Source organism: Ammospiza caudacuta, chromosome 2, assembly GCF_027887145.1.
Source record: "Ammospiza caudacuta isolate bAmmCau1 chromosome 2, bAmmCau1.pri, whole genome shotgun sequence".
Lineage (NCBI taxonomy): Eukaryota > Metazoa > Chordata > Aves > Passeriformes > Passerellidae > Ammospiza > Ammospiza caudacuta.
This window is the reverse complement of record NC_080594.1, coordinates 44,612,838-44,639,048: the sequence shown is the minus strand read 5'-3', so window position 1 is coordinate 44,639,048 and position 26,211 is coordinate 44,612,838. Positions and strand designations below refer to the sequence as shown.

The 26,211-nt window shown below is 36.6% G+C and overlaps 1 protein-coding gene across 2 annotated transcripts in view; it reads right to left on the bottom strand.

The window, feature by feature from the left end:
- The window catches only part of ARHGAP42 (Rho GTPase activating protein 42), a 139,909-nt gene that overhangs the window by 3,358 nt on the left and 110,340 nt on the right, over nucleotides 1-26,211 (bottom strand). For both annotated transcript variants that reach the window (XM_058824989.1, XM_058824990.1), the window contains exons 9-22: nucleotides 25,310-25,410; nucleotides 22,908-23,017; nucleotides 22,050-22,128; nucleotides 21,133-21,172; nucleotides 19,552-19,614; nucleotides 17,725-17,799; nucleotides 16,959-17,043; nucleotides 15,782-15,840; nucleotides 14,903-15,008; nucleotides 10,530-10,689; nucleotides 8,579-8,723; nucleotides 6,288-6,668; nucleotides 5,091-5,247; nucleotides 3,930-3,992 (exon numbers count right to left, since the gene is read on the bottom strand). In XM_058824989.1, coding sequence (XP_058680972.1) covers nucleotides 3,930-3,992; nucleotides 5,091-5,247; nucleotides 6,288-6,668; nucleotides 8,579-8,723; nucleotides 10,530-10,689; nucleotides 14,903-15,008; nucleotides 15,782-15,840; nucleotides 16,959-17,043; nucleotides 17,725-17,799; nucleotides 19,552-19,614; nucleotides 21,133-21,172; nucleotides 22,050-22,128; nucleotides 22,908-23,017; nucleotides 25,310-25,410 — 1,624 coding nt within the window. The remainder of the gene's footprint in view (nucleotides 1-3,929; nucleotides 3,993-5,090; nucleotides 5,248-6,287; nucleotides 6,669-8,578; nucleotides 8,724-10,529; nucleotides 10,690-14,902; nucleotides 15,009-15,781; nucleotides 15,841-16,958; nucleotides 17,044-17,724; nucleotides 17,800-19,551; nucleotides 19,615-21,132; nucleotides 21,173-22,049; nucleotides 22,129-22,907; nucleotides 23,018-25,309; nucleotides 25,411-26,211) is intronic.

Genomic DNA, 26,211 nt, shown 5'->3' with positions numbered 1-26,211 from the left:
TTTATTGCCCTTAGAAAAAGTTAAGAAAGACTCGGTCTTAGAATTATACCATCACAGAATTTCTAAGGTAGGAAAAGACCTCTAAAATCATCTCCTATAGAAAGATAAAGGTTCTCAGCACTTGACATTTACACAGATAAAGAAACAAAGAAGTCAGTTTCTCAAAAGCTAATGAATGATAGGATTCTTCACACTACCCTGCTCCTGAGGCAGTGCAATTACACTCCAAAGTTATGTACAAATCATCTGTGATGGTATAATGAGAGACAGATTTAAGAATATTTACTCATAATTCTAGAGCAATTTTCAAGCACCTGGTTATTGCTTCCACACTTGATTTGATTATTTAGGTTCTCATATTTGTTATTACTCACTTCAACCCTATCCATCTGGAGGCACTGCTCATGAAATGAGCTTGCAGGTTCTTGGGCATTTTGTTTGTGATTACAAAAATGGACATTGTTACTGATGGTGTTAATGCTGTTCTCCCTAGAAACAAGGCTGTTAAAAAGCACGTGATAACATCATCATCATCTATTACAGTTCTTTTAAGATGATGCTAATAACCTGAGAGGAGTGTGAGTCATGTTGTTTAGGGCAGAGGAAAAAAACCAGTATCTTCAGGAAATGTTATCCACATTTCCTAGAAATCCCTTCTTTCCATGACCTTATTGGGTAGATTCCAGATGAGAAAAATGCATTTTCCATTTCCATTTCCTTACTTCCTATTATGGTTGTTTTGAGCCCATAATGATAAATATACTAGCAGTCACATCAGATCATAAATTCTTTTGCTTGACTACACACAGTCAACAACACCTGAGGCTCTAGTAATAATAATAGAAATAATAACTGTTTTGAAAGATAAACAAGCTTTAAAAGTATGCTCCTGCCCTAATGACTAGCAAGCAAAGCCAGAAGAGGAATGAATGAGGAAAAACATATGAATCTCTCTCAGATGACTCACCAGTTAATATTATCCTACTGGAAGAAGAAAGGTTTATAGAGCCCTGGAGATGGAAGACTCAAAACCAAGCCTGAGTAAAACATACTGGTCTGGTCTGAGCAAGACATTGCTGGTGGTTTGGGATGCAAAATATAGCATGCAAATAAAAAAAGAAGAATGACTGGAAAAGAATATTTAATCATATAGTTGGGAAGGGACCATGGGTCTAGAGCGCTTCAAAACATCAGTCTGCTCCTAGTGAAGTCTGAGCCTGGCACCTAGAGACCCTGAAAGGATGAGCCTTTTGCTGTCACCTACTCCTTCCCATTTTTCTAATGAAAATTCTTCTTCTAATGCAGTTTCTCACTTCAGGAGATTTAACTTTAACATTTTTTACGTCTAAATCAAAGTCAAGAAAGAGTCAGGGATTATGTGTTGGTGCATTTCTGTACAGAACCTGAAATAAAGAGACCTCAGGCCTGACTGACTTATCTAACTGCAGCATTTGTGAAAATAGGAAAAAAGCTCCCTCACCCTTTTCAAGTGCATGCTAGATTAGTGACAGAGACTGGTGTCACTGTACACAGTAGCTTAATACCACAGTAAGGGAGACTGATGAATAATAAACTTCAAATCAGGAAATCGGAAGACAGAACTCAAAGTAACTCTGTAATTGGAAAAAGAGAGCACAGGCTGGACAGGGCATCAAATTTTGGTCTTCCCTGTTCAATCCTAACACACATACTGTGGTCTCTTGTCTTTCTGACCAGAAAAGCCCCTTAGTGTTACAGGAGCATATACTCATGTATACAAGGAGAGAAAACAGGTCAAATAATGCATTAAAAAAGATGACATACAACTCATTAGAGACCTGTTGCATCATACAAAGTCAGAAAGCAGGGTTGCAAACACTGAATATGAGAAGAAACTAAGTAGGACCAGACCATTGTGGCAGTAAAACTCAAGTGCAGCGTTACCTGCTGCAATGCAGAAAATAATGTGAGACTGCAAAACCATACAGGTATTTTTGATCTGCCATCTGTGCAAAAGACCACAGCAGACAACAGGTGCCTCAAGCAGGGAGGAAGTTACTTACATTCTATAATGCCTAGGTAAGCACTAGCTTGAAATCTATCTTAGCAGGGTTAATTACCCATGCAGAAAGTCCAACACTATCTTGACTTGAGTATTTCTGGTATCAAACCAGGCAGCTTAAAAATAGTTTCTCTGCCTTACACTTGGTCCTGCATACATTCATTAGTTAGCAGAGTTATGAACACAGGAGGCATTTCTACTGCATGATCAAGTTGTAATTACCATGATTTCTACATTTCTACTTCAGAGCCAAAAACACCTCCAAAACAACAAAGTCTAATCTACAGTTTTAAATCAGCCTTCATGTTCATAAAATGCAGCTAAATAATAGCTGGCTCTGAATTGAAAAATCACACTCAGACTTAAGCAGCACTATAAGAACAGCTAAGCTATTACTGATTTCTACCTCATTCTGCCTGCTAACCTCCCATTTTCCATTTTCCTTGCTCCTGTTGCTCTTCTGCCTTCTCATGAAGGCTGAAGGAGAGGAGCTATTCAGCCTTTCAGTGTTTTCAGCTTTGTTATCCCCTCTCAACATCCATTACCAAACTGTTACTTTTTCCTTTGTCAGATTTTTGCTTCTTAGATGATTTTTATATACAGATGGCACAGGCTCTGAAAGAACAACAGAGGAGAGTCTGAAAGAAGGAAGTAATACAAAATAAGAAAAGGAACAGTGTTGAAGATGAAATGAGAAAGGACTGGTGAAGCAGTCATTGCTTTCAACTTAGGGCACTGGCTTAAGAACATTCCAGACCCTTCTTCTATATTTTTTTCCTGAAATTATTGCCCTGATCTTTTCACACCCCTTCTGTCCCCTGCCATCCTCATTTTTGTTCATCTTACAGTTCATGGTACTACACAAAACAAGAGCCTTGAGTCCTCAGAGCTGCTTCTCTCACAAAATCAGTAGGCCTTTGCAGGAGAGCTTTTCCATTCCCTCTCCTGCTAGATCTGCCAGAAAGGACAGACACATTCCATGGCCAAACATTTCAGCATGTTGAAATCTTCCTTTACCTCTGTGCTACTTCAGGCTACTACTTCTGGATTCATGGATTGACATTTTTTTTTCATTGCTTGACAGTTCTGGTAAGTTATGGGTTTATCAGTGAGTAAAGCAGTGATCTGCTCTAAATCTCTGTTCTGTCTCAAAGAATTTTAAAAGTTGGGATAGTGAGAAGACAGATAGATGTTTTCATACATCTATTTACTTATCTGCTTTGTCTATTAATTATAAGGAAAGAAGTAATGTACAGAAGATTCTGCTTCCTAGAGAAACACTAGAAAATTCTAAATTAATTTAATATAAAAATGAATCAAATTAATGAAGTAAATGCAAACAATTGTGAAGAAAATGCCAGTACTTTCTGCTGCACACTACCAAGAGGAAAGGTCAACAGTTTCTTCAGACAGACAACAAGGCATGGAAGGTGTGATGGTAAAGACAGAAATCCTGATCAAGTTAATCTTGAACTTTCTAAAGCAGATGTTATTCCAGACCTGCCTATATGAGCAAATTACCATAACCCAGCAGGTTTGCTACTCTGCTGAAGCCATTCCATACAAACAGCTGGATGGAGAGAAGACAGCACGCTCATCTTAATTTAAATACTGGTGATTTTTTTCTTGTATCTGTGTCCTTAAGCAGACAGCTGACCTGAGTCTCTCACTATTTCCCCAGGTGAGAGAATAACCAGACTGGCTGCTATTCTCTGTGAAATTTAGCCTTCACTTGAAGAAAGGATGAGCTTAGTAAACCAAAAAAATTCACATGCCACATGATGCTGTCTAAAAGACACAGAACAAAGCTCCAACACTTCTCTTCAATCCCTGAGGCCAGCAAAACAGAAAGGATTTTACAGGATGTCAAACAGTTTGTAGCACTTACCGTCCTGAAGAAACTTGTTTAAGTGAACCAGCACTTTCGAACAACTGCGCTCTTGCAGCCACTCTGAAAATAAATGCAAAGCCTTGCTTTACACTGCCCACACTAGTTTCACTTCTAATCATCTAAAGACACGGACACATTTGAATTTTATTTTTTTTAATTATTCATTTACATCCCTATTTACCAGACTTTTTAAGGGGGTAACCTAACTGGAGCAACAGACTTCCACATGCTCCAGTGCCATGCTGAGCTACCAATGGAAACCTCAACCTCTTGTGCTTAAAACTGTATTCATGGATGGCCAATAGATATATTGGAAATGCTTTTACTGAAAGTCTATCACTATCATGCTGGAACTCTGAGCTGTGCAGAATTCTCTGTTTAAGCAAGACACAGGAGTCTGTGAAATGACTACGGTGATCCCTTCCAGATACAAAGTGGAGAGGCTGAATGATATCCTGCAGTATTTGAAAAACTTCTTGATGCTCTGCAGATCTGGAAATACTTGTTCATTGGGACAGAGATATTCTGGGTCAAAGTCAGATCAGGAGAGATCTTCTTACTTTTCAATGTTCTGAAAGCACTGAGAAACATTATTAACCCAAATCTCAATAGGCTAAATCACAATCTCTATCACTTAGAACTATCTTCCTTTCAGCACTGAAGAAGTAAAACAAAACCAAACCAAACCCCAGCTGCTAAAAATCAACTATTTGTCATGCAGCAAATGAAGACACTTCAGAGCTGAAGGTTTGTTTTGTTTTCTTTTTCCTTCCTCCAATTTTGGACTTTGACAAATAAAATCTGATGATTTTTCTGAGATAACATCACAGACAGTAAATAGCATTTTTGCTATTTTCTGAAATATTAAATTCCAGAAGAACCAGAGATAGTAATACTAATCATTTTCCTAGGAAACATTTCTACCTTGTCTCCAGCCTAATAAAGTCAATGGTAGTCTTTCAACTGACTTAAACAGACTTTGTGCCATCTCCTTTGTTTACAATTTTAACAAAATTAAATAAACAATTAACAAATGCAGAAATATTAAAATCAAGTATTCATGCATACTTTTTCAATTACTTATGAACGTTTCTGGAATCACTTTATAATAGTCAGTACTGAACCAACACAAATCTCTAAAGGGCCTTAATGACTTACACAGATCCTGGTCTTTGATAGCCGTTACTGGATGCAGTATCTAATCTTAATCTCCTGCACATTTTGGGAGGCAAGTCAGGGTTTGGTGGAGCCTTTAGTGTATCTTTGGTATCTGTTGAAGATAAGCTCTGTATAGATCCACTGCAGCTTTTGTTACCTAAAGAAAACATCAAATTATAGGGAATATTAAAGCTGATTTGAAGTTGTTACAAAACATGTATAACTGTGCCAAGCAAAGGTTGTGCTGTTTTTTTTTTCTTTTTTTTAGGAGTTAAAACAGGCAGAGAAACTACTTATTAAGAGCAAGAAGAAACCATCTTTCAGACAAAAAGGCAGGAGAATAGACTCAACAGAAAGAATGAGGAAATGACACTAAAATTGAGAAGGCTAAAAAATTACATAGCAATTACATGGCTAGATAGTACAATCACTAAAAAGTGACAATAAAAGCATTCATAAAGTAGTACTTTGCATAAAATCGAAAAAAATTCACAGGGAAATGGTTCTCAGGAAGTCAACTCATCAACGCAGTGTGAAATCAGACCACAATAGTTTGTATGAATTAACATTTTGATATCCACAAAAGCTTCATGCAATTTAAAAAGTATACTTCAGAGTAAATGCCAATGATTTGCCTTAAACAATTGCCACTGTAACTTGATAAAGGATAAAGGAAATCTGTATGTTTATACACTGTATAGCACACAAAAGAAGTCCTTTTAATGAATATAAGCCATGTCCACATGTGTTCTTCCAGGGGACTTATCAGTGCATTGCTGCCTTGTTTCCATGGATGTTCTGCAAGATGAAAACAGCATCTGCTTCTCTCCTTATGCCAAAGACCAACCAATGCTTAATAATGCTTTACTGTCATAATACAGAGATCCTAAAATATAAGCACAATACCTCTAATATTGATATTTATAATCTATAGTATTATTCTGTATCAAATTATAGATGAATCGTAGGAGGATAGAAAGTGATCTAAATTTGAAAACATTTTTTAACCTGTGTGAACTGTGCAGGTTATAAGCAATGGAAATACGTCAGAAGCAGTTTGAAAACTGAAACAACATACCACAAAAATTAAAAACAAGCAAACAAACAAGACTTATGAGTATCATTAGCTTTCAGATCCAGCTCTTGTTTTCTGACGCATAAGACAACACTGATGTGATAAAAGACCTTGGAAATTACCTTCAGCTGATGGAATTGATCTAAGGGAAGATGCTGAAGACCTTTTCAGCCCAGACAGACTGTAGGAACTCTTTTTGGTCAGGTCTGTTGGTGGAGAGGCATTTTCTGGTCCAGTGACAGAAGCTACACTTTGGCAGTCTGATTCCACATCTGTTTTGGTTGCATCCTCCTTCGACGAGGACTCTGGACTTGTAGTCCACAGGCCTGAACTTTTCTGGCCATTAGAAGAAGAGGGAGAGGCAATCCATGGAATCCCTCCCGATTTCTCCCTTGGCTGTGAGGGCGTGCACTTGGTGGTGCTGTTCTGCTCAGAGGAGTGAGAAGACAGAGATTCGATGCTGCCCATGGGAGTGCTGTCGGGGCTACTGCTGTACGAGTCACCTAGGGAGGAGGCAGGGAAGGGAGAGAGAGAGAAAAACATAATCTGCATTTTCTAATCATGTACATTTCTTTCATGCCACTTTTAGCTCTTTTGTACCTTGTCATCAAATTCATTAATTTGTGGTTTCCTGCACAAAGAATACAACTCTTTTTTTTTTATTTACAACTTGAATACTCATTTTGCCCATTTACAGAGCATTAGTCCCTTGAAAGTCACAAGATTGGCTAATGTATTTCTTGTCAGATGCATTTTCTGTTATTTTTTATCATGCCCTACCATATGAAACCTGCAGCTCTTTTCTCACTCCATACAGATTTCCTTTATTTCCTGCAATATAATTGTGTCCATGCTTCATTTAAATGAAAACTTAAAACCATCTTGCACTATGAAAATGTTATTGCCAGAAGCCTTGGCTCTCCTGTACCTGCCACACCTAGAGATATTTGGTAAGAAGAGTACTTCTGCTTCTACCTCAGTGTTTCAGGGCACAAGTGAGATACTAATTGGAACTTGTTTACACAAGTGCTGAGTTTCAGCTAATAAGCAAAACACAAACGGAGAGCTGTTGGATCAGAACTAGTGGCAATCAAACTGCCACCAAACGTAGCATCACAGAAGTCATACAATCATTTGGGTTGCAAAAGACCCCCAAGATCATTGAATCCAACCTTTCTCTGAACACCCTAACATCAACTGAAGCATGGTACTAAATGTCATGTCATTTCTTGAATATTTTGAGGGGTGGAGACTCCACACCTTCCCAGTTAGTCGGTTTCAATGCTTGACAAGCCTTTCAGTGAGGAAATTCTTCCTGATGTCCAACCTGAATCTTTCCTGGCATAGCCTGAAGAAGCTTGTATGCACTCTGTGAAATACTTGCATAGAAATATCCTGGTTTTATACTGATATTCATTCATTGCAGCCACACAGTGAAACACACCTGAAACTTGCCCAGTTTATCCTCTGGTGAGTGCAACTGACTTTTCCTTTCTAACTTCTTACTTGGGACCCCATGTCATTCACACTGGCAATCCATGTGCAGGGAGCTATTGTTCTTTAGTATTTAAACTCTGCCTGGCTGGAAACAAGTAACACAGGCCTATGGAAAGTGCAGCAGCAGTGCAAGAATATACTGAGGATAGATTTCTTAACATTATAGACTTCAGAATTACTACAGATGCTCAAGAACAGATGCACTTTAGCTGTGGATTAACTTACTGATCCAGTCTCATCTAAATCTTTTTGAGGATCCAAGGGACACAGAAATTCTTTAGGAAGTCTGTTGCAGTAGTGCAATTGTTAACGACTTAAGTTTTTAAAAAGTTTCAATACTCCTTAGAAGTCCAGCCAGTAAGTAAAAAAGTGGTGACCCAAATGGATGAGAATGAATGAAGTAAAAATTTTTAATTACATCTATAAAAAATTAAGTAAACATTCTAAACAAGGAGTTGATTATAGATAAAACTCCCTGCTGTTAAACAGTAAGCCATATGATGAGTATACTGCTTCTCCCAGGAATATTAGAGTTGGTTTCCATTCCAGAAAACCTAAGACAGTTTCAGTGGTTTTGGCAGCTGAGGCAGGGCTGACTTTGAAGGAATGACCACAGTTTCATGCATGTGAAAAAAGCCAAGTGATGGTTTTGATCTCCTACCCTTTACTGAATTACATTTGTTATAGGAGGATATAATGTTTAAATTGAACACAGTATGCAACACAAGACTTGCCTATAACCAAACATCTTTCCTCACTCAGAAGTGAGGAATGCAGCCAGTCAAGAGTGCTGCTGTGACTCACAGAGGTTAAAAAGCTGATGATCATTGGAATACAGCATCTATAGGATATTATTCAGGCAAAGTTAAAAGATGACATAAAAAGCAAGATAACCAGTATGGAATGACAAACTTACTGTCAGGATCTGCTAGACATGGTGTGTACCTTCCTTTGGGTTTACGTGAGCCTGTGGAGAGACAAATTGCTCTTGTTCTTCTTGAACTTGATCGGGACTGAGGCTGGGGAAGAGGAATATTGGGGTCTGGTGCAGTGTGAAATATCTGCGTGATTAGAAAAAGAGAAAAAATTACATTAAACAACAGAGAAATACTTACACTTTCATTATTAATCCATTTGTTTTCCTCCCCACTATGCTTGAAATTAACACTAACATAATTTCACACATTACAAAAGAGTAAAGGCACAGAATATAAGCTTTGCTTTGATCCCATTTTACAACTCAAGAACCACAATACTGAGCTGTACTTAATATTTTTTTGTATTAATTTGTTGAAATATATTTATTTTCTATCTCTTGTTAAGAAGGGCTTAACAGTTGAAATTGTAAAACAAAATAGGTGCCTACTAATGACTCTTCTCCAAGAAGTACCATATTTTTAAAATATTATGACAAAGTTGATTTTTTTTTTTTTGCTCTGTGTTCCAGAGAATGTTTTTATACATCACACGTGTAACATATTACAACCAAATTTGGATTTCAGAAAGTTTTATTTGACCAAACAAGTCAAGTTTAATGAGGAACAACTTTACGTTTAAGGCATCTCCTGCTTCCTATCTCTTACATACCAGTGCTGCCACTGGTCAATTTTGTGCTTCATTGCTGCAGAAAAAACTCAATTTTTTACCATGCTATGCCAGAAGGCATCTCTGAAAAGATTTCTGGGCCCTCTAGCTTTAGGGCATTCCCAAAAGAAGACGAAGCAAACCATGAAAAGACACCTTTGTGCCATTCATAGAAGCGGAAGAAAGCAAATATACTTCTATAGTAGGAAATACTTGGATGGACATCTTGACATGCTCTCAGAGTACAGTAAAACTGTAGTAAGCACTAGTGAGTAGCACATCAATATAAAAACATTTCTGTAGACAGTGAGATAGAGCAGGAGTGGCTTTGGTTGTGCAGTCATAGTCTTTTGGGCTGAATGAGCTCTGATTTTCTGGAGAAGAAATTCAGTATTGGAAAAATGCAATATGTATGTTTTGCAATCAGAGCCAAGAAGTCTATCAGGTTCATAGCCATTCTGAGGAGTCCCTATGAAATATGATACCAAGCTGTACTGTCAGCACCTACTGATCAACCAGTGCAGGGGATCCTGGTACTGACTGGGAACTGCCCCTTAGCTGATTAGTATGCAATGAAAGAAATTCAAATTTTTTTCACTTTGTTTTGTCAGTCAGCAGAGGAGATGACATAGCTCAACTAAGATCCCTAGAATAAAATTCCTTTTGAGTACTAAGTAAAGGAGGTCTTGAATGTTCGGCTGAATTCTGAAATCCAATAGTTTAAAAGTAAAACAAAAAATCTGAGGAGCTTTCAGTGAAGCTGATACCAGCAATGGTGGTGACTGAAAGCAAGTGTGTAAGATTTCCTGCTCAAGTCCTTCTCAACCCTGCTAGTTGGACTAATGGACTAATCACCACTATGCAGCTGACATGTCCCCTAAGGACAGCAATGGCCAGAAACACCCTGACCTGATGCACTCAGAGAGGAATCCCTGCATTCACCCAGAATGAACCTTCATACAATGGTAGCAAGAAATAGCTGGAACAGCCAGGAGCAAAGTTATGACCTTCTGTTTCCTAGACTCAGGAAGCAATCTTCAGAAAGCAACTGAAGATTCAGAGCAATACCTTCAAAGCATGGAAAATTATGCCTTGGATCTGTACCTTGCACAGCCATGAAAGACTTGCTAGGAATACAGATTCATAGCATGGAGAGGGAAGAAGCTATTATTTCTATTAATGACCTTCTACACATTTTGGACTCCATTCTTAAAGACTTAATGATGGTAATGAAAATGAGAACTTAGTTCCACTTCATAACAAAACAGATGATTTCTTTCTACCTTTTCATAATGCTCTATCAGAATTTCAACGACGATATTCTGAAACTTAATGTTCATCATAGCAGCCACGGTTTCTTCTTGTGCTCTCATCAGAGTTGGTCCAAAGATGACACCAAGGTTGGATACAGTCATTAGATTTTGTTGACTGTGCAATGATACCCTTTAAATGAACACAAACAATATGTGATTTAATTAGTGTGCTAAACTACAATTTTAACAGGCAAAAACTTGCTAACACTACTATTTTTACAAGATCCCAACTTGATGTCTCTCTTTAAAATACATTTTTAAAACAACCACTTACGCTAGAATCAAAATACAATGTAGTACAACTACTATGTTTCCATTAAGGTTCCTATCATGCAATAATTTTATGGATAATGAGTCTGTCCTCCTAGAGTAGTATTTCAGTTCCTGATACACCTGACAGGGAGAGGCAACTGTATTTGGAGTTCTACACAGAGAGATTCAGAACACCTAGAGTTTAGAAGTCTTAGGGCAAGCACTATCTCTCTCCAATGATTATACAGGTCCTCACATACTTTCAACTGGTGCTGTGTGGTAACAGAGATCTATCATATACCTTAGTGTTCATGCAAAGGAATGAAGCTTAGTTACTGAAAACACTTAATTTGCAATAGGATCTCTTTATCAATTTGATGAAAACATGGGATCAATAGATTAAGTGAAATTATTGTTTCTGTGTGATAAATAACATTAGATGATCATAATGACATCTGGCTTTAAAATATATTAACCTTTAACTTCTATATATTCTGTTATCACATACTTTACCTTTTCAGTTTTTTGTTCTTTAAATGTAAAATTTAAAGGCTTAGTTTTCCCAATAATTTATCAGATAGTTAAATCTCAATCAGTAATATTCAATGCCCCATTTGTCTACTCACTACTAAGATTTGCCAATTAAAATCTGTATCATCATAGGTCCTTTGAAAAAACTGCCAGTGATTCCTCAGTCACAGCTGCCCTATTGCCTCATTTCTGAGGAATATTATGTCAAGTCAGGATTTTAAAATCACTTTAATGTCTAATCTTACTGAATCTGTTACCAAATGGAACTTTTTAATGAGGCACTGGGTCCCATTTTCCTCATTCCTCTCACTGCCATCTGCTACTATGGTAGCTGAGCATTTTTAGCCATTTCCTACACAATTAAAATAACTCTTTCTACTTTTAAAATAAAGAAATAGTAAAATGTATAAAACATTCCCTTCAATTTGGGGCAGGAAATTTTTAGCAACCCATTTACATCAAAAAGTAGGAGAAATATGTGAAAGGGTTTTGCATAGGAGGCAGCATGATTATAAACTGCAGGAAAACAAATGCCTATCTTCTTACATATTTCTTATATTGCTTCAATAAGTTATCACAAAACTTTCCAAAATGTTACCTCAGAAAAACACACTGGCAGAGATTGTTATTTGGTAGCCATATAATGAAAATGATTACACTGTTAAAGCACATTTTTAGCTTAATCTAACTTTCTCTGAAACAGATCTTATATTTATCTTAGATGACTAAGGGTCTTCTGGGAAGTCCACTAGTATTTCAATGAAACTGGAATGTTGAATAATTCAGCTCTAGATATGCTATAAAAAAACTTTAAAAAACCCTCCCTTTGCAATGTTACTCTGCTGTGTGCTGCACAGTAATTGTAGAGGTCTGTTACACAAACACTACAATCTTATAACATAAGAGAGAAGGTAGTGTTTGTCTGGTGTTTGGGTTTCCTTGGTTACAAATTTGGGAGCTTGGTTAATAAAAGAAATGGCAAATTCAATAACACTGCAGCAGGAAAGGTCTTTCTACAATGCATTTCAAAGGCTCAATTTCTTGCAAAAGAGAAAGAAGCCAGGGCTGTAAATGGATCATTTTGATAGCCACTTTCCCCTGACCTACTCCTACTGGTGCTGAGCTACAGCACAGACACAAGCTGAGGTAATCATGCATTTCAGGTAGCTGTAGGGCATTCATGGAAATGCCATTGCTTTCTCCTCAGAATCTCTTCATTTGATATATCACCAGCAAATCTGTGATACTGCCAGAATGCAGACTCCCAACTACCACAGAAAAGCATTATGCTGTTAAATCATACCAAAGAATGATTCATTCTTTACATTAGACATATTTTGACTAGATAGGTTTAAAAACCAAAAAATGAGCTACCCATGTGAAAGTAACCCCAAACTTGCAATGTTTGCCTAGCTACTGACTATGTATCCATGCAGTATCATGTCTCTCTGGGGTGCTTTTAGGATGCTTAGGTGCTTTTTTGCCAGTTTTGTTTGTTTGTTTCTAGTATGATCTACATCCCACATCTGATCCTATTTAAATTTGCATGGTAACACAAAAGTCAAGCTAGGCAAAGATGCAAAGACTTAAACCAAGAAAAAAATAACATTATCCTTATTTTATAACCCAGAGCTACAGTATTTTAACTTTGCTGCAAAAGCATTTATAAAGGAACTGAACAGCTAAAAGAAATATAGGGAAGTAATTATGCACTTTGAAATTGGATTTTCAACAAAAGAATGATGAAAACAGGAGGTTGGATTTTTTTCCCCAAGTTTTCCCATTTCCATAAAATTAGACACCTAACCTGCCCTTTACCTATTCTTTGAAAAATTTCCACACAGTGGTAGGAAAAAGATGAGGGAGGAAGACAACTAATACACTCAAGAGACTAATTTTAAATTCAGTCTCATTAGAATTGCTAGCATAAACAAGTTGGCAAATTATATGGAAATTAGAAGGGGTGAATTTTATGTTGGAAAGAAAGTACTGAAGGCATTCAGTGTAAAATTAAGATTACATCTCTATGAAATGAGAATCTCAACAAAGATGAGAAAAGTGAAAGTTAAAGGGAACAATTAAATAAGGGAATACTACAGGTGTACTTTTCTTTGGAATTGCATCTGAGATCACACTAAGAATAAACAGAAAAGCAATGAAAAGAAGAAAGTAATCCTTGCCAAACAGTAATTGCACTGACAAATAAGTTTGTTCCTATGCTTATATATTCCTCTAATTTTGAAGCTTCCAGACTAGCAGCTTTTACAAAATTGTTAATCCTTCATTAAATACTTTCACATTTTTGAGAGTTCTGAGGGAGTAGATATTGTATTTTTTATAATTAAACAATTCTGTGAGTAAAGAAACTTATGAAACTTTTTTCCATCTGGCTCTCTATGTCAGCCCAAGTATAACAAGAGGCAAGGTCTGCATAATCAGGTTTTGCAATGAATGCATTTACAGCAGCTTGCTATAATGCTAGCTCTCCAGGGGCCAATGACATAATGGGCTAAAACAATTTTTTTAGGGCTAAATGATTTCCTGTCAAAGAAATGTTCAAAGTTCTCGTTTCTATAGCAGGAAGCAAAACTGCATTAGGTTCCACTGCAGACAGCCTGTAGCTTACTGCAGCCTGTAGCTCAAGCTGTGATCAAAAAAGCAAAACATCTGGGTTGTAGTGAATTGAATGAACACAACATGGACTCTTCTCATGTCTTCTAAATGTCTGAGTCATGTGAGCCTTATCTGAACAACTACTGTTTCACTATCTACATTCCCAGATGACTCATAAATGTACTGATACAGCATCCTAAATCAGAAAGGATAATACATATCCAAAAGTACTGAGCAAATACCAGCAAAACTAAACCAAAGATGTACAGAAACTTAAGAGAATAAATACTCGTCTTTTTTTATCTCACAGTACATGCCAAGTGTAATTCTGTGAAAACAAAAGGTCACGAATTTAAAGAAATGCAAAATGTTTTCTATCTGATAATTAAAAATGAAGGGAATATTACTGGAGATTCAAAAGTTAGACATCTATGTAGATATCAAAAATATAAATGAAAATACTTCAAATTAGTGCTTTCAAGTGATACTACACTTCAGACTCGCTAGAGAGAAAAATAAGATCAAACATCAAGAACAGAAATTATCATATCATCTATCTCCTTCTATCTCCTTTCTAATCTATCTCATTTCTAAAACACTCTGGGACTTTGAGACAGATTCAAACCAGTTTTCCATCAATCTCTGCAACTGTTAGATGTTTCTTCTATTTAATTGGTTACAAGTCCTGTAGTAAAAGCATGAATGAAAACATTGACTAGGTTTATTTTATAAACATAGTTTGCCAGCCTAGTAACACTTAGCATTTTTATTCTGTTTTTACAGAGAGTATTATTCCAGTTAAGTTGAGAACAGCATTTTAGAAATCAAATGTAATTTTGAGTGTCATTGTTTCAACACAGATAACAGATTAAGCAACACTGACAAATTTAAAGCAGAAATGATAACATTTTACAATATTACCAAAGAGAAAAATAAAAAATAATTACTTGACCAAGTGCTTAATAAGGATGTCCAGCATCTCTCTGTTCTTCTCTGGTAATTTATGCACAAGTGCATGCACTGCCTCAACTCTGTAGTTCTGATCATCTGACTCTATTAAACAGAAAACAAAATTTTGATAAATCTGAACATGTGCTAAGAAGTGACTACAAATGGCATCAGTGTCTGCATGCTAACACAAACATGCATTAAGAGGAGCCAAACAAAATTAGCTTTCAAATGCTGAGGAAAATTTTATTATATTTATTACACTGTGAAATCTGTATTTCAAGGAACTCGCCTAAAGCAATCACTATCAGTACTGGAACCAACAAATTAATGGCAATATTGACTTGATGCGCCATTTCAGTGAAGCCTAAGATTTAATCTAAGAAATACAGATTAAAATAGCTAAAATTATTTTTTGTCTTTTATTCTTATAAAGACAAGAGTAAATGGAGAAATATCTTCAAATTCTAAACTCTAGTAATTAGAAAAAATATCTCTGCTATCTCTGTATCCAATTACTCTATTTGTGAAAAAGAGTTCACTTTTGCTCTTTCTAATTTCTCAAGGCAAGCTAGGAAAATAGAGGTCCCTAGACGAGAGGGATGAATGTTACAAAAGAATTATCATCCGATATAAAACAAACAACAAACATCTAAATGAGGGTTCAAAACTTCATGCAGAAGGCAGTCACACAGAACCACTAAAGAGATCAGAACAAACCACTGAACAGCTTCATCAAGTGTGACTTCTCTGTTTTGAGGGCTGGATCACTGAATATTAGAGCAAGAAGAAAAGTAAAGATAGTGACTGAGGAGATTAGGGGTTAGAAACAATTCTACTTTCATGAAAGCATATTTATCATTTTACTTTTTACTTACTAACAGCAACAATAAAATCCTTGTGCAGCTTGAAAGTCATCAGTGGTTCTGAAAGACACCTGGTTGTGAAAAAAACCAAATTTTAAATTTAAAATTTAAAACAGACTCTTAATCTAAGTTTTATGAGTGTGATTATGATAGCCCTCAACATCTGCACGATGCTCTACTGGTCCTAGGAAATCCAATTCAGTGATGACGGATTACAAGCAGTATAACACTCAGTCATGTACACTGTCTGAAAATCAATTTGAATTGAATCTGGTGTCACCATGCAAGTCAATAAGGAAAATGCTACTTCATCACAAAGCCTCAATGTTTCCTGTCTTCCATATTGTAGGACAGGAATAAATACAGCTGCAGACAAGGTGTAACAGGCTGCAGAAGCAACCTTTTGCCCAAGAAAAGGCAAAAATATGATGAAATTTGGGACTGAAATTCTGATGTGAGAGATCTTAAAAGAGTCATCATTTGAAAGGCAGACAGTGAGTTCCCTTACAGACACACACAACTACTGCTTGCTCACTCGTGTCCAAAGTTCACAAATACAGTAGCAACAATTACTTGGGCTTCTGAAGATGTGTTATAATTTTCTTCAACCAAAGCCAGTCTTTTCAATGAAATGTACATGACCATTCTGCTACAAATCCTAGGCATGTTTTTCCAGGTTAATAGGGATTTCTGATGCGGCCCTTTGTTAGGTGACTTGTATAGGAAATGGAGATTTGTAGAAGGCATAGTACACCCACCATATTCTGTCTCTTATCAGCAAAAATGACAGGAGGAGTATTTTATTTGTGAAGATATTAAGAACATAAGATAAAAAAACTATGCTTTTGCTGGGATTTTCATTCAACCATCATGTCATGAAATTTTATGGTACACAGTTTAAGGGATTCACAAAGAAAAGACTGAGCACAATGGTGCTCTGCTTTGTGGTAAAGATAAAAAAATTTTAATAAAAACATGCAATTGAATTTAGGGCTATATGAGGCAGGATATCTTAAAAAGGTTGAAGGTGTGTATTATTATACACAATCATAGGAATATTAAGCAAGATAATAAAATACTCATTTATTACCATGGCAATGGATACAAGAAATGTATCCAAGAAATAATAACAAGCCAGGGATTAATGGGCCAGAAAAGGAATACTGAAACTGTGTGGCATCATACTTACCTGAGGTAGTTTTTTAGTCCACTTGTTATTGTTTTATTGTCCCAAATTTCCATATCAATATCCATATCAGGAGGTGATTTAGGGGCTGTAGGAATTTGAATTAGGATTTTGTTACAGTTTCACTTACACATTAACTAGAAAGGTAGCAAAACAGAAGCTACTAGATCAGCCATTTAGCTCAACTAATTATTTATTAGCTAGACTAACCACCAATCTGATCAATTTAAATCTTTTCATCTCTGCCAAATTATAAATAAAAATAAATTCAGTGCTCATAGTTAGTAACCATGAACACTAGCTATGCACTATTTCAAAGAGTTAAGTAAGCCCAAGTCCACAGAGAATTACGAATTCAGTTGTCTTAAACATGCAAACACAAGCATCAGAGAGATAAATAAGCAAGAAAAGTGAAAGACTGGAACAAGTGTCTATTAAGGGGAGCCATGATGCGTTATGGAAATAAGCTTTGGAGAACTTGTGGAACAAGCCAAATATATATCAATAAATAGAACTTTAAAGCCAGAAGAAGAAAAGCATTTTTATTAGTAATTTGCTCATGTGCAACATGCAGAAGTGAATACTAATACACACAAGGAACTGCAGATGAATTACTCATTTTAAGAGTGCAAACTCAATTCAGTGGCAGCCAGTGCACATACAAAATTGTGAATATTGTGACACACTCTTCTGAGCACAGCAGTTGAAGCAAAAAGGATCACAGCACACACACACTGCACAATGACAAAAGTTCACTTCAGATACTTACAAAATACGGTATTCATCAGCTTTTGCACCTTGGAATTTACACCACCTATTCTGTACAGCCCAAGGATTGTAATACCTACATTGGGAAAACAAGTAGATGAAAAAATTAAAATAATGAAAATATGGTGATTTCAATAGATGTTGATGCATTCTTGGTGTAGTTTTCAAAACATCTAAATGTATTAATGGAAAACTGTACCATTACATTCTTAAGTACTGCTTTACCCTACTGCAACCTCTTGTGGGATATTAACAAATTCATTCCACTGAGTCCACACCATAATATACACTAAGCATAATTTTACATTAACAGAACCTTTCTGCATAGCAATGACCTGTATTAACAAACAACAAGGTGATGGCTAGGAAAAGTGAAAAATAAGATCCAAAAGCAGTCTAAAAACACATTGCACATGAACAAGTTCATATTGTATATATGTCAGTGGAATTACTATGCAGATGTATTTGCTTAGACCACCATCCCTTTCAAATAAGATGTGATTGACATTTATATGAAAAAAAAATACTGTATACTATTCTAACATACAAATTGAGAATTTATGTCGCCAGTTAAAATTGCCAGGACTTTTTTTAATAGCACAGTTAATAATAACAAACAATGTTAAAGAGTGATATTCAGAACAAAGTATTTAGAACATAGAATCTCTAGGCTGGAAGACACCTTAAAGATCATTGAGTCCAACCCCTGCCCTAAAACCTCAACTAAACCATGGCACTGAGTGCCACATCCAATCTTCTCTTAAACACATCCAGGGATGGTAACTCCACCATCTCCCCAGGCAGACCATTTCAACACTTTATCAATCTTTCTGTAAACAACTTTTTCTTAATATCCACAGCTTAAGACTTACTTGATTATCTCAGTCATGATTATTTTATTATTTTTAACTGCCTTTTAAAATCAGTAGAGTTTAAGTGTCTTCCATTCTCCCCACTTCAAGCCTTAACATTTAAAAATTGCCTCCTTTTCCTTTGGAAACAACATTCCTAAATCTGATCTTAGATAACCTAGGTGTTTTGTTTGGAAACCCTCTTTCACCCTCCCTATGCCAGAAAATAGTGCAAGCTCTGAGTCAGCAGTGACTCAACAATGATAACATTGCTGGCTGAGAAACTGAATTCAAGTTGAGCTTAAAGTTGCACAGAGAGATCACATTTGTATTAGAAGAGATCTGCACACTGACAGCTCAAGAAAAGGCTATCTCATTTTATAGGTGATGATACAGCCATAACTGTCCATTTAAAACTTACTGTGAGTTGTTAGATACCACCTCATTGGTAAAGTGATTATGACTTCCATTTTTTACATTCCCACTAACAAAAAAGAGTGTTGCTAAATATTAAATGCTGCCGAACATAAAAAAAAAAAAAAAGAAACTAAACAATGTACAACATTATTGAATAAAATTATAGGTGTTGTACCCTACAAAAAACCAGATGTACCAGCAAAGAATGTCAATGTCACTTTTAGGTCTTCTGATTTCACACCTGAAATCAAAGTTGGGAGCTGAGACTCCCTACAGTTGTATCAAAAGAAAAGTCAAGTCAGTGCACACAATGTGCAGTTGTGTATTAAGCTGTCTAATCAACAAGAAGCTACAGAAAAAAGTTTAAAAGTCTCAGATATGTTAAGAACTGTTGTTGGAACTGAAGACAACAATTTGGAGTGCAAAGCACCCAGATATGAAAAGTCCAAACTAAATAATGGATACACTTCAAAGCACAGATGTAAAACATGTAGAATTAAAAAAGCCAGATTTTAGAAAGTCACAACAATCCAACACCTTATTTGTGGTTTAATACACACCTCTTGTTTCTACAGCATGAATACATTTCCTCACGAAGTTGAAACCCGCTTCATTTAAGAACACTATAAAAAAAAAGGGTAATTACTCTCCAATATCAATACACAAAATATTCTGTTTAGCTACACTCCTGCACTAATCAAGGAGGGCTAATACACAGTTATCCATTACAATGAAAGACTGGTTCTGCAATAGGTTCTTTGTAGATACATCCATAGCATTCACAACCCATCTTTGTAGTCATTCTGTACCATTACAAGCTCAATATTCTACTGTCTTTCTCAGCAATCAGTAGCCTCTCTAAAGATACAGTTGAAAGCTGCTGAGCAAAATGCTTTTAAGAGTCCAGGATCTACATTATGAACAGAATATATTCATTGTTTTTAATACAACAATGTTCTTTCTTCCTTGCATATGCACATAATCACTCATAAAATGGTAATGTAGGAGAACAATCCTTGTTACTGAGTTTAATTAGTCATCTTATTTCAAGTGAATGTACTTCTTATTAATGTTGCATCTTCAATACCCACTGCTCTAACTACCTAAATAATGATCTTAAAACAGCATATCTGTCACCATTAAAATAAACACCATCATAAAAAAAAAAGAACAGATAGTGGCTTAAATTTCAGATTTTCTGAGTCTCAAATATATCTCCAATGAAGATGTATGTCCAAATTTTACAAATTTCTTTCTCTGAGATAAATTATTTGGATTAGTTTGATATATCTGTGTTAATATACGATAATAACCAATGTGTTAATACAGGGTTAATACAATTATGGGTTATACAGGGTTAATACAGGGTTAATACAATTACAAATCTCATAGCACCTTTAAATACACTAATTTTGTTACTCAGTGTATGTCTAATAGGTGCATATACACCTCAAACTAAAAAGATGTGATGGACCAAGGCGAGTTGTATGAGGTCTAACAAGGCCAAGTGCTGGGTCCTGCAGTTGAGTCACAGGCAGTTGTGGCTGGAAAGATGTCTAAAAGACAAGGACCTGGGGGTGCTGGCAAACAGCAGCTGAACATGATCCAGAGTGTGCCCAGGTGGCCCAGAGGGCCGATGGCATCCTGGCCTGGCTCAGCCAGGTGTGGCCAGCAGGAGCAGGGCAGGGACCGTCCCCCTGTACCCAGCACTGCTGAGGCCACAGCTCCAATCCTGCGCTCAGTTCTGGGCCCCTCAGTGCCAGAGAGACATTGAGGGGCTGGAGCGTGTCCAGGGAAGGGCAGCGGAGCTGGGGAAGGGTCTGGAGCACAAGTGCTGTGAGGGGCAGCTGAGGGAGCTGGGGGTGTTCAGCCTGGAGAAAAGGAGGCTCAGGGGGCCCTCAGCACTCTCTGCAGCTGCCTGACAGGAGCGTGCAGCCAGGTGGGGTCAGCCTCTTCTCTTAAGTAACAAGCAATAGGACAAGAGGAAATGGCCTCCACTTGTGCCAGGGAAAGTTTAGATAACCAACAAAGTTATTCCACAGCAATAGAACTAAAATAAAAAATAATCTTTCTCCCACACATATCAAGAAACTGTAACATTACAGAAATCTAGCAAGATATGGCAACTCAAAAAAGCTTACTTTCTTCCTTTTTGCTAATAATAGCTGGCAGCGTGTAGATCTGTAAAAAAAAAAAAAAAACAAACCAAAAAAAACCCCAATCAAACAACAACAATGCAATAGAACAATATTTGATATTTGTGCTTTAAATCCTTTATTGCCAGGTTTGTGAGGAGTTGCAACATGCTATGTACTAGATTACTGCTAGGAAAATCCCAAGCTTGCCATTCATGATCTCTTGACATTTACTGCTCCAGCACAAAGCTGGGTTAACAGCTCTGTGCTACCATAATGCAACTAATGCATTGGAAATCAGATTTACTGAGACCAGATGAGTTAGATTTCAAACCAACTTTTGATTATAATTTCTGTACTGGTTCAGGCTAACAAGAAGCATGTAAAAACACTCATCAAGTTCATAAAACGGATCAGCCACACTTTTCCTATCAGATACAGGTCTGACATTAGCCTCATCAGTGACTACTTTAAGAGCATACAAATAGTGGGAAGAAAACGCAGACAAGTCTCTCAGTAGCTTTCAACATGTGTTTCTCCTCTCTGCAATGCCTTCTGAGATGGTACCAATTGTTTACTCTAGGAAAATGTCCAAAAGATGGATGTTGTTTACCACTGTAATAACAACCATTTCACATATGTTATCTGAACCATGAATCCTATTAGACAATATGCTATTGTATTACTTAAAATAGTATTAATTTAAATACCCTAACATAAAATAATTATATATATAAATGTAGTCTTAAACTAATAGATCTACTTTTCTACTTTGTATTATCCTCACTATGTACTTGCATTAGTGTTTCACAAACAAAACAACTCTATTGGTATTGTGACAGAGTATCTGAAATGTATACTAGCTTCTTTCTGTAATATGTGATCTAGGAAATTGTAAAATGAAAATGAAAAAATATCCTTACTGGTTCCTTTCCATCCATAGCTTCAAGCCAAAGTTTTCGGTTGGATTCTGAAAAAGCTTGTAGTGTGATGATTCCAGGTCTGTCAAAAACACACATTCACTGAAGTTACTGTTTTTCTCAAACAGTATCCAAAGTCAGAATCCACATGCATAGTGATGTGAATATAGAAAAGACAGACAGAAGTTAGAGAAAGTTATATCAGAGCTTCTGATATAACAGAATACTTTTGAGCTAGGTAAAAAACACATCTTTTTATTTTTAAAGTTTGCCAACAGTCATAAAACAATTTTTAGGAGAACTATGACAAAAGTCAGTCAATTTATCATAGTTTAACAAAAAAATTAATTCAAGATTTCTCTTTATTCCCAAGATTGGAAAAAATACTTCTAGAAATACCACATACCTCTATCTTAAATATAGGAAATCTATTCTCATGTATCTGATACAATTACAATATCCAGGAGTAAGTGGAAAAAAATTGTGGACATAATTTTCAAGTAAAAAGAAAGAATTACCATACATTTCTGAAAGTAATAGAGATTTTTACAGATTATACTTATTAACAAGTATTTATAAAATATTTATAAAAATATTTATGATCTGTTTCTAAAACAGGATAGTCAGTTTTGCTACAAGTTCCATGCTGTATCTGCATACAAACATCATGTAGTAAAGACAACACATATTCTGTGTAGTGAATTTAATTAGGAAATCAGGTCTGAACAAAGAAGTACTAAGTCTTGAAAGGCTAGTTTGTCTGTATGCAAATATATTGGTAAACATGTGTTCCTAGTACAGGAGTAATTATTGTCTATTGGTTGCAATTACTTTCAAATTGTTAACAAAACAGAGACAAACCTCTCAAATACTTCAATATCAAAACAGAAACGTTTGTCAATTGAATCTGTCTTTCTCCTGATGCAAGATTTTAGCTTGAACATTTCTGGTGAGCTTGTGACAAGGCCATTCTACAAAGCAACAAAATGGAATTAGCATACGCAATACACTTACACATCTTGGCTTCATCCTAAATTTAACTGCATGAACAGTCCAAAAGAACATAGGTTTTACACAGGGATTAAACTTCTTTAGGAATATTTACAGTATTTTTTTAATACATTAAGACTACATTTAATAGCTTTCTGTCTTATATTTGTTACTTAATAATTGTATTTCAGAAAATTCCCTAAATTTAAATCTTACAAACATCTGTGAATATAGTTTGATTACATGCATGTAAGGTTGAAAATTATGTAATTCTGCCAACTCTCACATGCAGATAAAAAGATTTCCGAAGAATAAAGCTGACTAACCCCAATTCTGTCCACCACGATTGTGAAACCTCACTATAATGTCGGCAAGGCTGACACAACTGGGGATTCTGGGGAATGGTAGGAAGGAAATATCACCCCTGTCTTCAAAATGAGCAAGGAGAAGGATACAGAATCATAGAACCATTCAGGCTGGAAAAGGTGACAACTAAACCATCTACACACATTTTAAATACTTCCAGGGTTGGCGACTCAACTACTTCCCTGGCAAACTGTTTCAATGCTTGACAACCCTTTTGGTGAAGTAATTTTCTGTAATACCTACCTCCCCTAATGCAACCTGAGGCCTCACATCTTATGGGAACTATAGGGCAGTCTGCATCACCTTAATCCCTGGGAAGGTGATGAAGTGAATAATTATGGAAAGCACCTCCAAACATATTAAGGACAGAAAGGTGACTGGAAGCAGTCAGCATAAATTTAATACAGGAAAAGTCACACAGATCAACCTGATAGCCCTCTACAATGTGTTGGAAGGCTCAGTGCATGATGGAAGAACAATGAATATTGTTTATCTCAACTTCAGCCATACTTTTAACACTACATCTTGGACTGAACACTGCCTGAACTGCTGAGCTCACAACAGAAGTACAGCTGCAGCCAGGCACTAGTGGTATGCCCATGGGGTCAATTCTGTTCAGCATGAATAGCAATTAGCCCATGCACCAGGACAGGATGAGACTGACAGGATAGAGAGCAGCTTGGCAGAAAAGGAATTTCAGGTTCTGGTGGGCAACAAGGTGACCATGAGCCAGAAATGTGATATTGCTGCAAAGAAGGCCACCAACCTCCTGGGATGCATCAGACAGGCTACTGCCTGCAAGTGGAGGAAAGAAATCCTCACCTTCCATCCAGCACTGGTGAGGAACACCTGGAATGCTATGCCCAGTGCTGGGATCCCTGGTAAAAGAGAGGCAGTGATGTGCTAGAATAAGTCGAGCTAAAGGCTACCAAGGTGATTAAGGACTTGGAGCTCAACTACCTGAAAGGAAGCTTTGCAAGGTGGGGGTCAGTCTCTTGTGCCATGTCTTCGGTGAAAGAACATGAGGGAGAAGCCTTAAGTTGTGCCAGGAGAGGTTCAGGTTAGATATTAAAAATAAAATTTTCACTGGAAGAGTGGTTTGGCATTGAAATAATTAACCAGGTGGAGTCACCATCTCTGAAAGTATACAAGAAGAGCCTGGATGTGGCACATGGGGATATAGTTTAGTGGTGATTATGATGATGCTACACTGATGGTTGGACTAGATGACCTTGAAGGTCTCCTCCAACCTTAAAGATCCTGTGATTTGTCATATGAGAAGAAGCTGAGAGTCCTGGGACTGTTTGGTCTGGGGAAGAGGGATCACATCAGTGACTAATCTACAAATACCTCATGGGAAGGAAAGCAGGCTGAGTCAGATTCTTCTCAGTGGTGCCCAGTGGAAGGGCGAGAGGCAACGGGCACAAACTCAAATACAAGTAATTTGTATTTGAACTAAGAGAAAGTATTTGAACTTTAGAAAAAGTTTTTTTATGGTGGTTGAACACTGGAACAGGCTGCTCATAGAGGGTTCCATCCTTGGAGATATGTAAAACCTGACTGGACACAGACCTCACCAACCTGTTCAGGTTGACCTGAATTGAGTTTATATTAGAGATCTCCAGAGCCCCCTTCCAAACCTAATCTATTCAATGATTCTGTGCAAATGTGATAAATTTCATATGCACTTACAACAACCACATTAGAGAAGTTATTTAATAATTGATTTAAATATGTTTCTAATGAAATATTACTTGAATATTTATCCATGCTATATAATACATGCACTGCTTGATCTATGAAAACAGCCTTATCTGTTTGCATTTTTTCTTTTAGCAGTTCCTTAATGCTTAAAAAAAAAGATGGAATATACAGGTCATGCATTTGTTCGTGTACAAGTAACTCACCACTTTTCCACCAGATTTTGTTTCAGCTATACTCATTGTAAAAGTTTTTGTTCCTTTGTCATAAGTGCAGTAATGTTTAACCCACGTAAATCCAAGGGGACCTAGAGTAAAGAGAGATAGTATCAAAAGTAATTGTCATTTTACCACTATTATACTTGGAATTAGAGTAGAAAAATGAAATAAAGTAGCATCCACATGCAGTCTACTCCTTGTTTCTTAATCTGAAAATGTTGTTCCAGTATAATTTCCAAATATTGCAGCTTGATAATATTGCCCAATAAAGTTCCAGCAGACTGACTTTCTTTGGCAACTGGATAGGTAACAGCATTATATTATAGTAACAAGGCAGGAAAAAGGCAAAAACAGACCTGAGGAGTTTCCAACAATATTAATAGCAGAGTGTACAAGAGGCAAATTATTCACATGTGAGTACTCACCACACAGAGACATCTGACAATACCTGAGTGTTCCCTCTGTCACATTTGGGACTCAGAAAGAATCCCTTCCCCTATCCCCAGAAAATGACGAGGTGGTATTGAGTAAGGACCTAGTCATGCCCAGCTCCTGGCTACTTGCAAAAATTAACCTTGTCCTGTCTAGAACCAAGATAAAAATAAAGAACCTTGACTTTAAAAAATGGTATTTTAAATTTGAATTGCCTTTTTTGTGTGTGTTTTTCTTTCTTCATGTGAAGAATTAAATAAAAATGTTTGAAAAAAAAACCCTAGTAGTTTTACTATAGATACACAAGTTTTGCCTTCTCAATGTACCCACAAAGGTGGTGGTTATATGAGAGACTGAGTCAGTCATGTAAGTCGGATGTCTGTCAATCCAGAAACATAGCTGTGGAAATTTATATGGTCTGTTACGCTGACTCTGAGAAAGCTCTCCTATTGCCTGTG